Source organism: Heloderma suspectum, chromosome 4 (assembly GCF_057233095.1).
Source record: "Heloderma suspectum isolate Gila_16-S chromosome 4, 16-S_ref, whole genome shotgun sequence".
NCBI lineage: Eukaryota > Metazoa > Chordata > Lepidosauria > Squamata > Helodermatidae > Heloderma > Heloderma suspectum.
Genome location: NC_139461.1, coordinates 306,026,397 through 306,042,815, shown reverse-complemented (window position 1 = coordinate 306,042,815; position 16,419 = coordinate 306,026,397). Strand labels below are relative to the sequence as shown.

At 48.2% G+C, this 16,419-nt stretch overlaps 1 protein-coding gene across 2 annotated transcripts in view; it reads left to right on the top strand.

Moving 5' to 3' along the window:
- EEF1A2 (eukaryotic translation elongation factor 1 alpha 2) overlaps positions 1-3,983 on the top strand; it is a 41,918-nt gene extending 37,935 nt beyond the window's left edge. For both annotated transcript variants that reach the window (XM_084854387.1, XM_084854385.1), the window contains exons 6-8: positions 873-1,129; positions 2,313-2,547; positions 3,628-3,983. In XM_084854387.1, coding sequence (XP_084710513.1) covers positions 873-1,129; positions 2,313-2,547; positions 3,628-3,755 — 620 coding nt within the window. In that variant the 3' untranslated portion in view covers positions 3,756-3,983. The remainder of the gene's footprint in view (positions 1-872; positions 1,130-2,312; positions 2,548-3,627) is intronic.
- Positions 3,984-16,419: the final 12,436 nt, after the last annotated feature.

The window sequence follows — 16,419 nt, the reverse complement described above, 5'->3', positions numbered from 1 at the left end:
GAATTGAAGCTTCAGGAACATGTGCTCAACCCAGGGATTTATTTTTAGTCCCTGGCCTGAACTAAGCTCAAAGTCCTTTCAGGCAAAAATCGTGGTCCCTCCACCACACACACATGCAAAATTTCTTTGTTTTAGCAGCCTAATTTTTTGTGTGGATGGGGGCGAGGGAGTCATTTTGTTGTTCTTGTTAAAAATTGAGAGTCAGGAATATTTTCCAGTATACTGCAAATCACCCAGAGGTTTACCAGTAGTTCTGTATGCTTCCTCCAGTAACAAAGGCAGTATGCCTGTGTACACCAGTTGCTGGGGAACATGGGTGGGAGGCTGCTGATGCGTTCATGTCCTGCTTGTGGGTTTCCTGTGGGCAGCTGGTTGGCCTCTGTGAGCAGAATGCTGGACTAGATGGACCCTTGGTCTGATCCAGCAGGGCTCTTCTTATGTTCTTATGTTTTTCATGGTCTCTGTACATCACACATATGGGTTACGCACCTGTGCAGAACCTCCATCAGAACTTTCTAGAGCTGAGGTGTTTAGGTGGGAAGCCCATCCTATACAAGTCACAACAAAAAATTCTCTTTTTTTTTATTTTTTTCTTAGCACCTAGTACAACGGAGTCCTGCGAACAGCTCTTCGCATTTCTTTGGCATCTGCCAAGTTTGCTACAGTAATAGTCATATTCTCTGTCAGTTATATACAACTGACATCAGCAGAACTTGAATTGGATCTGCGGTCTAGTATTCACTTCCAGTGGTCTGATGTAACTGATAGGTGCGAAACAGAGAACCCACAACTGCTGTAGGTTTTGGGGTTCCTCTTTGAATCTCAAGGATTACGTTCTGTTGCACTTAGTTACCTCTCATGGCCCTCTGCAGGTATCGGGACTGTCCCAGTGGGCCGTGTGGAGACGGGGATCCTGAGACCCGGCATGGTGGTGACTTTTGCCCCTGTCAATATCACCACAGAGGTGAAGTCAGTTGAGATGCACCATGAGGCCCTGAGCGAGGCCCTGCCTGGGGACAACGTTGGCTTCAACGTCAAGAACGTCTCCGTGAAGGACATCCGCCGTGGTAACGTCTGTGGAGACAGCAAATCTGACCCGCCCCAGGAGGCAGCCCAGTTCACTTCTCAGGTCAGCAGCAAACAAATGGCGGCCATTTTGAAAGGCCATGTCTTCAGAGCAAAACATTTGGGGCTATGTCTGCATCCCAATGGGGCACAGATGAGGTGAGACAGACTTGTACCTTTAGTGGCCTATGAGGAAGGTGGAATGCTGCAACCCCAAGTAGTTGATTAAAGCTTTTCAGGATGTAAGCTTCTTTCGATTAATTGGTGTGATTAACTGGCTACCTGGCTGGAATCCTATGACCACTTACCTGGGCGAACCTCACGCCCATTGAACACAGTGGAACTTCCTTCTTTGTGTAAATGCGTAAGATTGGGCTGTATAGCCCTTGAAACGGTACCATTCAGAAGCAGTTTTGCCAGCTCAGGTGCCATTTGGGTGAACAAAACCTGTCACCTGAATAGCTGCTTTATTTGGCAACAATGATAACTGAAAGCTAAAGACATCTGTGTATAGAATTAAAGAATACACTGAGATGCAGCAATTGATTACAGCGATTGAAATAAACAAAACAGGGCACAACCCAGCAAGAGTCACAACTGAAGCTGCACTCCTGGGCACACTCTTCAGTACAACCCAAATGAATACAGTGGGAATTACTTCCAAGTAAACATACATGGGTTTGGCTTGTGTGTGTCCTGACCTGTTCCATTACATTCAGTGGGATATGTGGCCCCGTCTGATGTATGCTGACTTGTAAGCCAGCTCTACTGACTTTAGTGGTTCTTACTCCCAAGTCGGCCTGCAGAAGAGTGAAACGACAGGTTTGGTGGCAAACACAGAATGCCAATGTGCAAATCAGGGGTGAGGGGTGGCTGCTTCACCTTTTCTCCTCCTCAGCTTTGACCTCAGTTTCCATTGAATTGCGCTGGAATAGTCAAATAATTGAAAAAAATAAATAGCAAGTTACATTTCTGGCACGAGTCAGAACATACTGGTCTCTTATAAGGCAAAGAACAGAAGCGGTAATACTAAGATACATGTATTAGCTATCTTGTATTAGCCAAGGTGGAGGGTAATTTTGTAAAACCCAGTACCTCCAACCTGATGTCTTCGGTGATCTTCCATAAGAGGGCAGCACTGCTCAGCCACACAAAGCAAGGAGGTCGAAAATGCTGGGATGTGTAAGATCCTGTCCTTCCAGAATTAGTTCCAGGCTAAGGTTTTGGTCTCATTTTGTGCGTATCAGGTGATCATCTTGAACCACCCCGGCCAGATCAGTGCTGGATATTCCCCTGTCATTGACTGCCACACTGCCCACATTGCTTGTAAATTCGCCGAGCTGAAGGAGAAGATCGACAGACGTTCTGGCAAGAAGTTGGAGGACAATCCCAAATCCTTGAAATCCGGAGATGCTGCCATTGTGGAGATGATCCCTGGCAAGCCCATGTGTGTGGAGAGCTTCTCCCAGTACCCACCCCTGGGTAAGAATTGCTTTCTTTATATCTTTTGCAGATACCTGTAAATTAAGTATTTCTAATGAAAGTATTAGATGCCTGGAAACCATATGTAAGATATACCTAGGAGTGGCCCTCGACATTTCACCACCGGAGGCTCATGTCTCTGGGTCACCTGTCTCCTCTGCCACCTTTAGTGGGAGGCTGAAAGTATCATTTCCTCCTCCTTCAGTATTGAAGGAGATACTGTGAAGGCACAGATGAGGTGAGACAGACTTGTACCTTTAGTGGCCTATGAGGAAGGTGCAATGTCTGCTTCCCCTTGCTAAAATTCCTCAGTGTGAAAAGAAGAGTAACAAAGCATATTAAGAAATTGATAACCTGCCACAGCAGGTAGACTCACAGGCTGCAGCCAAGCGATATTCTGAAAGGGAGTTGTAGGAAGTATGATGGAGGCCTGCTGACTTCTTTTGTCCCAGTTGTGTCAGGTCAAACAGATTGTGTAGGCTTTTGAAGCCTTGCAACGCCCAATACCTTTTTGGCTAGAGACAATAGTGATATGAGTGTGCACAACATGGGCATCAGTGGCTCTATCATATCACCTTCAACTATCTGGAAAAGCCGTTGTCCTTGTCTTTAGCTCTAGAGTCATGTTGCTGTCTTTTCCACTGGCCCTGCTGTGCATTTAAAAGCACTAAAAACAGTCTGTAACAATGCAGTTTCAGGGGAAAAACACATGGATAGGGTCCAACACCCCCCACCCCATTGGTAGAGTTCCAATGTGACCCAATCCTGACAGACATGTCTGCTCTTGTCCCATCTAGTTTGGGCCTGTTGCATAGAAAGTAGCAGCTGAAGCTTTTTCTGATGTGGAGGTAATTGCAGGAAAAAGCTTCACCTATGTTTCAGGTTGCCGCTAAGGGCACAAGAACAAACCCCCCCAAAAAGGTGGCAACCCAAGCTTAGTGCAGGCATCCAACATGTGCAGTGACCCGAGATCTGCATGACCTCATTTCACCACTATTGGGAGACAGAGTACCACAGACGCCACAGAGCGGCACTCTCTGTGTGGCGTCTCTTCATTTCAACCCTTGCATGCTGTTGCAGGGCGCTTTGCTGTGCGTGACATGCGGCAGACCGTGGCGGTGGGTGTCATCAAGAATGTGGAGAAGAAGAGTGGCGGCGCCGGCAAAGTCACCAAGTCAGCACAGAAGGCCCAGAAAGCTGGCAAATGAATCGTAGGTGCCCAGTGCCTCGCGCAGAAACCATCCCCCCGACCAGGATGCCGTCACCTTCTCCCTGAGGCGCATGTGTGCACATCCGCTTGTAAGAGTTTGTATGTCAACGACTGGATGCTCACTATTAAGGTCCAGTGGAAATTCTTTAAAAGGAAAAGCATGTCCCAGCGTTCGTGAGGCTTTGTGTTAAATTTTACCAATAAAACTGGTACAACATCCATAACAAAAACATCTGGGTGTCGTGTGTGTGCGCGCACACATATGAGTGCATTGGTCGGTTAGACAAATGCTTTTTCAAACCCAGGGCATTTCTTGATGAGAAGAACGGTAATGGCAGACAACCCTCCCTAAAGATTATTCACCCATCTCTGTTGATTTTCTCCTGCCCTAAGAAGCACGTATAAAGAGGGTTGAGGTCCAGTTCTATCAACAAAAGGGCCCCAGAGTTGAGTGCAGAACCCTCCCCACACACCCCACTTTTCTCCTCTCCCCAAGGATTTTCTTCACATCTGCATTCCAGTGCCAGACGTGATCCTTGGGGCTAAGCAAAAAGCACCCAGGGAGAGGGGCTACTGACAGTTAAGCCAAATGAAACTTCCCCTTCTCCTCTTCATACATGACTGGGGCAGTTCTGTATATATACAGAATTAACCACTGTCACAAAACACTAAAAATATAATCTGTGAAATGACTTCCAAACAATTTGGCTGGCTAGAGCCATGGTCGGCTACTACAGCCCAAGGGACATCCACCTGTGCCCTCCCCCTGAATTTGGAACATCACCCTGAGATCCCCTGGTCTACTCTACTCTGGGGAGCCTTGTTTCTCTATATTGCCACACTGACCTTAGGTAGTAGCAGCAGCTGCTGCCCAAATTTTCCAGCTAGTTTCATACCAGCAAAGTGCAGTGATATTTATATGGGGGGTCGGGGGGGAGATCACTTGTGAAGTTGCTAGGCAACTCCTCAAGCATCCCATTGCTTCCACAGCCCTGAAGCAAGAGGTACCACCTGGGTGATCCTCCAGCAACAACCCACCTCATCTCTCCTCCCCTTGCACTTCTGTGAATAAAACTGCAGTTCTGTGCCCACCTTGGAGAAAGCTCCATTAAACAGATAGTGGGGCTTTTGAGTCACCATTCCAAGTTTTGACAGCATAATTCTCCACTTCAACTGACACAAAGGTGGCTGGAAACGCAGCAGTAGGGACTGTTGATTAAAGTTGCCCAACCAATTAGGACCAAAAAAACCCAACAAAAAACGGCACAGCTGTTGGTTTATTTTTATTTTTTTTACCTCTAGGCCAGTTGCTAGATTTTGTACAAGTCAAAATTTTGGGCTGGTTGCTGGACTGTTCTGAGTAGAGCTGGAAAGTGAGCAATGGCATTTTCACACAGTGTGCAGACTGAACTGTAGTATAACCCATATGTGCACACTAAGCATTCACGCTTGAGAGACTGCAGGGTGCCCGTGTACGCTTTGGCTCTTAGCTCCCATTGGACTCCACTGGGCTCAGCCCTCTGAACTGTCCTTGCCCAGGAACCAGACCTTCTCCAGAGACTCCTGGAGAAGAAGGTTCCTTATCCTTGGGATAGCGCTTCCCTCTGGAGGTTGAGGGAGGGCTAAAGTTGCTCTTCAGGGGGAGGGTCTGCCCATGTCTCCCAGGCTGGCTTTACCTAAGGAGCCAGCAGGTCCGAAGAGCGCAACTCCCTTCTTTTACTTTTGCATTTTTTAATTTTTAATAACATAAGAGCCATGCTGGATGAGACCAAGGGTCGATCTATTCCAGCATTCTGTTCACACAGTGGCCAACCAGCTGTTGACCAGGAAACCACAAGCAGGACATTAGTACAACAGCACCTTCCCACCCATGTTCCCCAGCAACTGGTGTACATAGGCACACTGCCTCTGATGCCTAAGGTAGCTTATAGCCATCATGACTAGTAGCCATTGATAGCCTTTTCCTCCAGGAATCTCTCTAACCCCCTTTTAAAGCCATCCAAGTTGGTGGCCATCACTACATCCTGTGGTAGCAAATTCCATAGTTTAACTCTGTGCTGTGTGAAGAAGTCTTTCCTTTTATCCGTCCTGAATCTCCCCCCAATCAGCTTCATGGATGACCCCGCTGGGTTGTAGTATTATGTGAGAGGGAAATAAAAGTCTCCCTATCCACATTCTCCACACCGCGCATCATTTTGTACACCTCTATCATGTCTTCCCTTACCCTCCTTTTTTCCAAGTTAATCCCAGCTGTTGTAGCCTTCTCTCTTAGGAGAGAGGCTCTAGCCCCTTGATCATTTTAGTTGCCCTTTTCCGCACCTTTTCCAGCTCTACAATATCTTTTTTTTTTAGGTGTGGTGACCAGATCATGTCATTTATCGCTTGTAGCCCTTCCATGTTTTTCCATCGCTACTGTCTTTCCATAAATAGAATTCATTAGGGTGAAAAGGTGGAGGAGCTGCACAATGCCCTTTGACTGATGGCGCAAGGAGCCCCCTGTCTGGAAGAAGCACCGAGAGTGTCTTGTTGACCAATTAGGGCATTTCATGACTCGGCACCATCCTGCGAGGCTCTTTTGGAGACCCTTTTGGATGGGGGCCTGAATATAGTGCATCAGCTTTACCCACATTTTGTACTCCTGCACGTGATTTTGCCACACTTCTTCAAAACAATGCTGCATGATCCCCCTGCCCCAGTCTTATCCTATGGCTTCCTATAAAGAGTGGTTAAGAGAGCAACCGCCTATCCGATGTACGGCAGGAGGAGTGTGGAGGGGATCATTTCCTCTGCGCTCCAGCTGCCCTGCATTCGCAGCTAGATGGCCGATTTTGGCTGTCTAGCCGTGGGACATCGGAATGTGGGGTGGGGAGGCCGGACAATACATAGGAAGGATCGTACCTGCACTTCTGCACTCCCTGCCCCCGGGAACACCCCATTTTGCCCTGCTCTGCGCTGCTCTTATGAGCGCAGAGTGTGGGGACAATCCGTGCTGCCTACAAGGTGGTGGGGGAGGGGGTGGGGAGGCAGTTCTCTGGGAACCGACCAATCCTATGGCTGTCAAGCGGCACAGGATTACACCCTAACTGCAGCAATATTGTTATGCCTTCCGAAATTTCACAGATGAAATCAGGGCTACAGTTCCAGGACTGATTCACATTTTTGTAGGTATTTTAAGTGTACACTCTGAAAATGGGATGTGTGAAAGCAAGAAACATGTGCTTGGAAACATAAGGAAAGTTCTGGAAATACCTTGATTAGAGAGTCAGAACTGGTTGCAGCTCCTTGTCAAGTGTACATTCACTCACAAACCTGACTTTACAGCTACATAATTTGTGGAAATACCTTCACTGTCTGTGCTTGCTGGCTGCACAAGTGAACCATTTGGGTGGTCTGATGAACTTTGACTACTGTCTACAAGTTCCACATAAGCGCTGGGTTGGTAACTTAACTGATCTATTTACAAGGTTATATATAGCTTCCGGGCAGGGCTCCTAACACAAGCCTGCAGCCAAGTTTCTCCTACTACTCTATGGAATGAGGTGTCGGGGGGAGGGGTCTGGGGGTTGGGTGGCATTTAAGTGGACAGCAGACAGTTAATTTGCTGCGCCTGAATACAACACACCATAGTGTTTTCCTTACCAGTGCAACAACATGACTCTTGTAAGGCATTTGATCACCCACTTTCTGTCTTGTGCAACATGCCCCGTTTCATTTTTCAGCATTTGTGGCATCTGTTTGTAGTTTACAAACAAGCAAAATAGAGTTAAAAAGCCCTGTTCCCTCCCAGCACAATTTGTTGAATACATTTGATAGTTTTTAATAGGAAAAGGCAAGAATAAGTAAGCCACCACAGGGCTTTCTTGGTGGAGCCACAGATGATCTGTAGAGGTCATTATTTGGTGTAATTAACTGTGTGGTTTCAGAGGGAGAGAGAATAGAGGGGGATGGGGGAATCCCAAGGATTTCTCTTAAAATGTGCTGCTGACTCACATGATTTAGCAGCCATGGTTTCCTCCCCAAGGAATTCTGGGAGTTGTACCTGTGTGTGTTTGTGTGGGGAGAGAGAGAGAGAGATGGACATTTCTTAAGAATTCTCGTTCCCTGACTGGTGTACAACTCCCAGAATTCCAAGGGGGAGTGATAGTTATACTCCAAACCACTGTCTTATGAAGGCCATTTGAAACTGGGTCCACGTTATTGGATCACCTTGCACTATGAATGAACACAAGCAGGAAGGATTAACAAATGTTCTAATTCAGCAACGATGACAAGTACAGAAGAAGCAGATTTCCACATTTGCATCCCCTGCTAGATTTGAACTGTCGCATGCAAAAGGGTTCTTTGCTCTGTGCATGAGATGCCGACTAGCAGTTCACACCATGTGGTACCAGAGCTGGATGCATTGCTGCCAACATTCGATAAGTGATTGGTGCTCTGTTTTTACAGGGGGGCCATTTTCCCTATGGTGCCACACACTGCCAACAAGTATGTTTTGCAGCAGCCTGGAGACAACCCAAGTGGCAGTGGCCTGTTCCATGTGGCAAGTGTGGGGATGGCTGGCCACCTGGAAATGACTAGAGAGATCCTCATCACCTGATCCTTTCCCAGGCCTGACTCCTCCCCTCCACTGCGTTCTGTGCTCATGCAGAGAGGACTCACTGGAGAAAAGGCATTTGATTTTCCCAACAAGTTTTTTTGCCCTAATACATGGAAAACCTGGAGCCTCTTGCTTTGTCCTTGTCCTTAAATGCACATGCCAGGAAGGGATGCATGACTGCTTCTGGCAACCACATTTCTAGACTCCCAAATAGATGCCTAATTTATCTTCAAATGACTGCTTTATAGAGGCATCTAGAACTGTAATCATCTCACCTGTTCATATCCAGTGGTTGCAGTGGCACAGAGAGCTCCGAGGCAGCACCTTGCTCCCACAAGGGCTGGATGAGGACTGAGGCCTTCTGAGTTTCTGCCTCGGGTCCTCCCCTCCCAAGCGCCACCTCCTTACTCAAAGAATGGAGACTTAAAAGGGCCCAACACCTGGCGCAGAGACAGGCGCTTCTCCGCTTGGTGGCCTCCTGCCTAGCACGCTCCCTGTGCTGTTGGGCAGGTATGGCGGTGCAGGGGCCCTAGGCTCCTCAGGGGAAGGCGCTTGTAGGGGCCAGGGCTATGGCACCTCTGGTGCAGTGCAGTGGAGGCTGGTGGCTGTGATGTCCGTGGGAGGGTGAAGCTGCTCCGGGTTTCAGTCAGAACTGTAAAGGTGCAAAACACCTTGGAGAGCTCCCTTAGAGTTCTGATGGGTTCTGACTGAAACCCAGAGTGGATTCACCATCCCACTGACATCGGAGCCACCACCCTCCACGGGTTCAGTGTCGGGTGCCCGGTCCAGCTCTTCAGCTGGTGTCTTGGCCAGCTCCTCCTCCTCCTCCTATGACTCCTCTGAGGCTGGGACCGACTCCCTAACTCATCAGAAGTAGGATGCAAAGCTTTTGTGGTGCAGTGGCAAAAAGTGGAGCGGCTCAGTGGCAAAAAGTGGAGCGGCTCAGTGGCTCCTGCTGCTGTCTCAGCCTCCATTTGCAAAATGGGGTTCTTAATATTGGCCTGCCTTACAGGGCTGTTTTAAGGATTCCTGAGGTAATATAGACGAAGCGCATTCAACACTTCAAATGTGTTATTTAAATGCTATAAATATTAAACGCTATATTTAAATTGTGACTTGAGACACAAGACCTGAAAGCACGCCTCTCCTGAAATGAACCTACCTGTACTCTATGCTCAGCATTTAAGGTCCTCCTCCGGGTGCTTTGTCTGAGGGAAGCTTGGAAGGTGGCAATGAGGAAGAGGGCCTTCTCGGTGGTGGCCCTCTATCTGTCGATTGAGCGCCCCGATGAGGTCTGCCTGGTGCTAACATTGTTATCTTTTCAGCACGGGGTTAAGACCGATCTCTTTTCCCAGGCATTTGACAGCACATGATGAATTCTAATTGGTCCTGGATGTGTTATGACTGACTGTTCAAAGTTGTTCTTAGTTATATGTTGTTTGTGTATATTGTCTGTGTGCTTTTATGTAAATGGCTTTTAAACTTTGTATAGTGTATTTTAATGTTTTAATGTCTGTAAAATGTTCAGAGAGCTTCGGCTATGGGGCGGTATAGAAATGTAATTAATAACAACAACAATAATAATATAGAGGTTTATAGCTTGGATGCCTTTAAAGGGGCACATTCATGGAAGATTGGTCTATCAATGGCTACTAGTCATGCTGGCCATATGAAACCTCTAGGTTTAGCGGCAGCATGCCACTAAACACCAGTTGCTGGGGATCAACAGGAGGAGGGGGTTCTTGCCGTCACACATTGTTTGTGGGCTCAGGAACATAGGAAGCTGCTTTATACGGAGTCAGATCAAGGGTCCATCTAGCCCAGTATTGTCCACACTGACTGGCAGCAGTGGCCCTCCAGGGTTTTAGGCAGGAGTTTTCCCTGCCCTACCTGGAGATACTGGGGATTGAACCTGGAGACTTCTGCATGCACCACTGTGCTACAGCCCTTCCCTGTTTGGCCACTGTGGGAAATGAACTATACAGACCTTTTGGTCTGATCTCACTGGGCTCTTTTTATGTTCTTATGATGAAGTGGACAGAGATCATGATGAGTGTATCCACACAGAAATACACCGGAGGATGAACTAAGCTTAAAATGAGACAACCCAGAAGTTACACTGATGCTAAGGTTTGGGTTTTGCTCTGTGTGTTTACCTGTTCTGTGCCTTTTGCACGTGCAATGTGCACACAAAGATGTACACTTACGTTCTCACTGCAGTCTGGTTGCTGGCTATATAGTACCACCTTGTGGGTATGAATAGGAATTTGTATTCCAATTTGTATTCCAACACTAGCCTAGTAAAAGATTGCTCTGTAGCAGAAGTGGGCAGGCAACAGATTGTGATCAGCTGCTGGATGCCTGGCCAATTTCTGGTGGACCACCTGTTGGTCATTGCAATCCTTGCAAAAAAGAAAAGAAAAAAAGATTGCTGGACTAGGAAAATCTTGCTGTGATCCAGCAAGCCACTTCTGATGCCCTTATAAGCAAGGGTGTGTAGTAGACTCAGGCTCACTAAACTCAGACTCGTTATACCTTTACTGTTAAGAGATCCTACATATGCATCCTCCCTTTATAATAAATTTAAAGCCACCTCAGTGGAACATGGGGTTCTCCTTAAACAACAACAACAAAGTACAGGATGCCAGACTGACTATAACCTTGCTTTGCCCTATAAGTAGGAAGAAAGCTTCCCCCAAGATGAGGCAGTTTCTCTTTCTCTATGACACAGAAGATCAGTCAAGAGAAAACATTCCACAGGGGAAGCTAGCTTGTTTTTAGTGTAATACCTTCATTAGGCCAACCAAAAAATCCCCTAAAATGGGCAGGCTTTGAGATCTCCTGATCTGTTCATCAGCCAAGATTCCCATGTTATGGTAGTGCCACTGTGGCTATATAAACAACGGCACTCACAGCCTGAACATCAAAAATAAAGGGAACATAGAGCAACCTTTCCTAAGTTATTTACTGATTTTATTTTATTTTTAATCTGCCCAATAACTAATGTTCTCTGAGCAGATTACAAACAGTTTAAAAACTAAAATGCCACACAGTTAAAAATATAAAATACAATGCAAATAGTTTAAACAAGACAAGACAAGGAGCAGCACAGGAACCAATAAAACAGCCATATTAACCTAGAACTAGGTCTCTAAAATGACTGGGAGAAAAGAAAGGTCTTTGCCTGGCGCCGAAAAAAGAACGTAGGTGCCAGGCGAGCCTCTTTGTGGCGGGCATTCCATAAACAAGGTGCCACTCTCTTGTAGCCACTCGCCTAGCTTCTTCCCCCAATGTATCCTCCAGATGTGTTGGGCTGCAACTCCCATGCTGGCTGGGAATTATTTATTTTTATTATTTATTATTAAATTTATTAATTGCCCATCTGGCTGGTCACCCAGCCACTCTGGGCGATGTACAACATACAATAAAACAGTTTAAAACAATAAAATTCTACAATAAAAACATTTCCTAAAATACCCTAGCCCACCCCAAATGCCTGCCTGAACAACCACGTTTTTAATGCACGACGGAAGCTCATTAAAGAGGGGGCATGACAGAGTTCCCTAGGGAGGGAGTTCCACAGAGTGGGGCCACCACAGAAAAGGCCCTCTCCCTCGTCCCCACCAGTCTAGCTGTCCTGGCTGATGGGACAGAGAGAAGGCCATCCGAGGCTGATCTTGTTAAGCGGCCTGTCTGGTGCTGCTGGAGGCGCTCCTTAAGATAGGCTGGGCCGGAACCATATAGGGTTTTAAAGGTCAAAACCAACACCTTGAATTTGGCCCGGAAAACAACTGGTAACCAGTGCAACTCCTGCAGCACTGGAGTGATGTGATCTCGCTGGCGGCTGACTTTAATCAGGCGAGCCGCCGCGTTCTGTACCAGCTGCAGTTTCCGAACCGTCTTCAAGGGTAACCCCACATAGAGCGCATTACAGTAGTCTAAATGAGAGGAGACCAGGGCATGTACTACCGATGGGAGCAGATGGTCAGGAAGGAAGGGGTGCAGCCGCCGTATCAGATGGAGTTGATACAGCGCTGTCTGGGTCACAGCTGACACCTGAGCCTCCATGGACAGCTGGGAGTCCAAAATGACCCCCAGGCTGCGGACCTGGTCTTTCAAGGGTAGCCGTACCCCATTCAACACCAGATCAACATCCCCTAGCCTCCACTTGTCTCCCACCAAAAGTACCTCAGTCTTGTCAGGGTTCAGCTTCAGCTTATTCCTCCCCATCCAGCCACTCCTGGGACAGCACTCTGCAGACGCGATGGAGGCAGCATAATATTCCTTTTTTGCTGCCTTCACCGCCACGTGATAGGCTGAAGATACAGCTCTAGCCCGTGTCTGATCGTCTTTGGAGCGAGACTTCTGCCACCGGTGCTCTAACCGTCTCACCTCCTGTTTCAGAGCTCGTAACCTCGGATTGAACCATGATGCAGTCCGAACCCTGTTCAGGGGGAGAGGGCGTTTCGGAGCCACCTGATCTAATGCCCCAGTAATTGCAGCATTCCAGCCACCCACCAGGGTCTTGACCGAGCGGCTGTTGGCGTGCCCCAGAGAATCCCCAAGCGCGTTCAGGAATCCATTTGGATCCATAAGACGCCTGGGGAGGGCCATTTTAATGGGTCCTCCACCCCTGCAGAGGGGTTGTGGAACCGAGAAGTCCAACGTCACCAGATAGTGATCTGACAATGACAAGGGGGTGGTGGATATACCCCCGACTTCCAGATCACTCCCCGCTTCTCCAGAAACAAACATAAGGTCTAGTGCATGACCAGCTACATGGGTGGGCTCAGTTAGAATAGGGTGCAGCTCCCAGGAAGCCATGGTCTCCATCAAGTCCCGAGGTGCTCCTGTGAGGATGGCCTCTGAATGTACGTTGAAGTCCCCCAACACCAATAAGTTAGGGGACTGTACATGCACATCAGAGACTACCTCAAGCACCTCGGCCAGGGAGTCAGTCGTGCAGCGGGGTGAACGGTACACGAGCAGAATCCTCAGACTGCCCCTTGGGCCCAACCTCCAGTACATGCACTCAGCAACCTTGGTCTCCCGGAGAGGGGGTCTGGTGAAGACCAAGGACTCTCTGTAGATAACAGCCACTCCCCCTCCCCGATCCCCAGCCCTCGGCTGCTGTGCATACGAAAATCCGGCTGGACACATGGCTACAAGGGTTGGAGCAGCAGCCTCGGCCAGCCAGGTCTCCGTAATACATGCTAGGTATGCACACTCATCCAGGATCATGTCATGGATGAGGGAGGTTTTCTGGGTAACAGACCTGGCATTGCAGAGCAGCAAACGAAGGCCAGAAGATGGAGTCATGCCCCCCCCCCCCCAGCCATCATTTGGCTCTGGACAGGCCCGGAGCAGGGGACAGATACTACACATCTCTCCCTTGTTCCCCTTACCTGGCATGGCATGGCCTGCCCCTAGCGCTCCGCCAGCACCTGCCGCCCAGCCTCGGTATGTTCTGGCCCCCAACACTCCCCCCACTGCCTCCATCAGGTGGACACATGCCCCCTCGCTCCCGCCTATCAGGCAGGCTACCCACCCCTAAAAACACAACAAAATCCCCCAGAAAAACACACACACACACACCCCAAAATTAAAATCCCTTTAAAAATAATGCCAGGCCAGAGTCCACAGGAAAGGCCTGGCGGCGGCGGCGGCGGCGGCGGCGGCATACCTCTTCCCCGGTGGTGGTGGTGGCCTCTCCTGCAGGCCCTGGCTCTCCCAGGCCACCTCAGCCAGCCAGCTTATGTAGCCCCTCCAGGGAGGGCAGGTGGAGCAGCACAGCTGGCTCGGTACCTGGGGGCCTGGTCCTGCAGGGACTGGCAGTCTGCCAGGCAGAAGTCCACAGGGAAGGCCTGGTGGTGGTGGTGGTGGCGGCGGCAGCAGCAGCAGCAGCAGGCCCAGCAGCAGCAGGCGCACCTCTTCCCCGGTGGTGGTGGTGGTGGCCTCTCCTGCAGGCCCTGGCTCTCCAGGGAGAGCCTACATGGGAGCTACATTATGGGAGCTACAGTCCAACACACACACACACACACACACAGACACACACACACACACACATATATATATATATATATATATATATATATACACACACACACATATATATAATTATGGGAGCTACAGTCCAACACATCTGTAGGGCACCAGGTCAAGGAAAGGCTGATCTATGGGATCATAAGAACACATCCCTGGGAAAATTCTGGAGCAGATTATAAAGCAACCAGTCTGTAAGCACCTTGAAAACAATGCAGTGATTATTACTTGAAGCCAACATGGATTTGTCAAGAACAAATCCTGCCAGACGAATCTGATCTCATTATTTGAGCAGGTAATCTCCCTTGTAGACTGTGGGAATGCTGTAGAGATCATATACCTCGACTTCAGAAAAGCTTTCGACAAAGTACCCCATGATATCCTGATGAGCAAACTAGCTCAAGGTGGGCTAGATGAAACAATGATCAGGTGGATGCACAGTTGGCTACAGAATCGGACTCAAAGAGCGCTTATCAATGGGATCTTCTCAAACTGGGGAGAAGTAATGAGCGGGGTACCGCAGGGCTCAGTCCTGGGTCCAGTGCTCTTCAACATTTTTATTAATGACTTGGAGGAGGAGGTGCAGGGAATGCAGATCAGATTTGCAGAGGACACAAAATTGGGCAGGATAGCTAATAATTTGGAAGACAGAAACAAAATGCAAAGTGATTGTGATAGGCTGGAGCGCTGGGCAGAAAACAACAGATTGACATTTAATAGGGATAAATGCCAAGTTCTGGACATAGGAAAAAGAAACCAAATGCACAGTTCCAAGATTCCAAGAACCGCCCAGAGAGCTTCGGCTATTGGGCGGTATAGAAATGAAATAAATGAAATAAATAAAATAATAAAAAGATGGGGAATACTTGGCTCAACAATACTACAAGCAAGAAGGATCTTGGAATTGTTGTAGATCACATGCTGAATATGAGCCAACAATGTGATGTAGCTGCAAAAAAGGCAAAAGCTATTTTGGGCTACATTAATAGACGTATAGCTTCCAAATCCCATGAAGTACTTGTTCCCCTCTACTCAGCACTGGTTAGGCCTCATCTTGAGTACTGTGTCCAGTTCTGGGCACCACACTTTAAGAAGGATGCAGACAAACTGGAGAGGGTTCAGAGAAGGGCAACAAAGATGATCAGGGGACTGGAAGCAGAGCCCTATGAGGAGAGACTGAAAGAACTGGGCATGTTTAGCCTTGAGAGAAGACTGAGCGGAGATATGACCGTGCTCTTTAAGTCCTTTAAAGGGTGTCACAGAGAGGAAGGCCAGGATCTCTTCTTGATCATCCCAGAATGCAGGACACAGAATCATGGGCTCAAGTTACAGGAAGCCAGATTCTGACTGAACATCAGGAGAAACGTCCTGACTGTTAGAGCAATACAACAATGGAACCAATGACCTGGGGAGGTGGTGGGCTCTCCCACACTGGAGGCATTCAAGACGAGGCTGGACAGCCACCTGTCAGGGATGCTCTGACTTGGATTCCTGCAATGAGCAGGGGGTTGGACTGGATGGTCTTGTAGGCCCCTCCTAACTCTACTATTCTATGATTCCATGATTCCATTTGTAACACTCCTTACCACAAAAAATGTGTTAAGAGGGGAAAAGATGAAAGAGCTACCCAATGTCTTTTCCTGGAGGAGAAGGCTGTCAATGGCTTCTAGTCCTGATGGCTCTATGCTACCTCTAGTATCAGAGGCAGTATGCCTATATGCACCAGTTGCTGGGGAACATGGGTGGGAAGGTGCTGTTACACTCATGTCCTGCTTGTGAGTTTCCCATGGGCAGCTGGTTGGCCACTGTGTGAAGACAATACCGGACTAGATGGACCCTGGATCTGATCCAGCAGGGCTCTTCGTATGTTCTTTTTATTGGCAGTGTTAGGAAGCACCCCTAGAAAGGGAAGGAGCCATAGCTCAGTGGCAGAAGACATGCTTTACTTGTAGTAATTCAAGAATTTTTAGCCTGCCCTCCAAACAAAATATCTTTCCCCCCAGGGTGGCTTTCCAAATACACA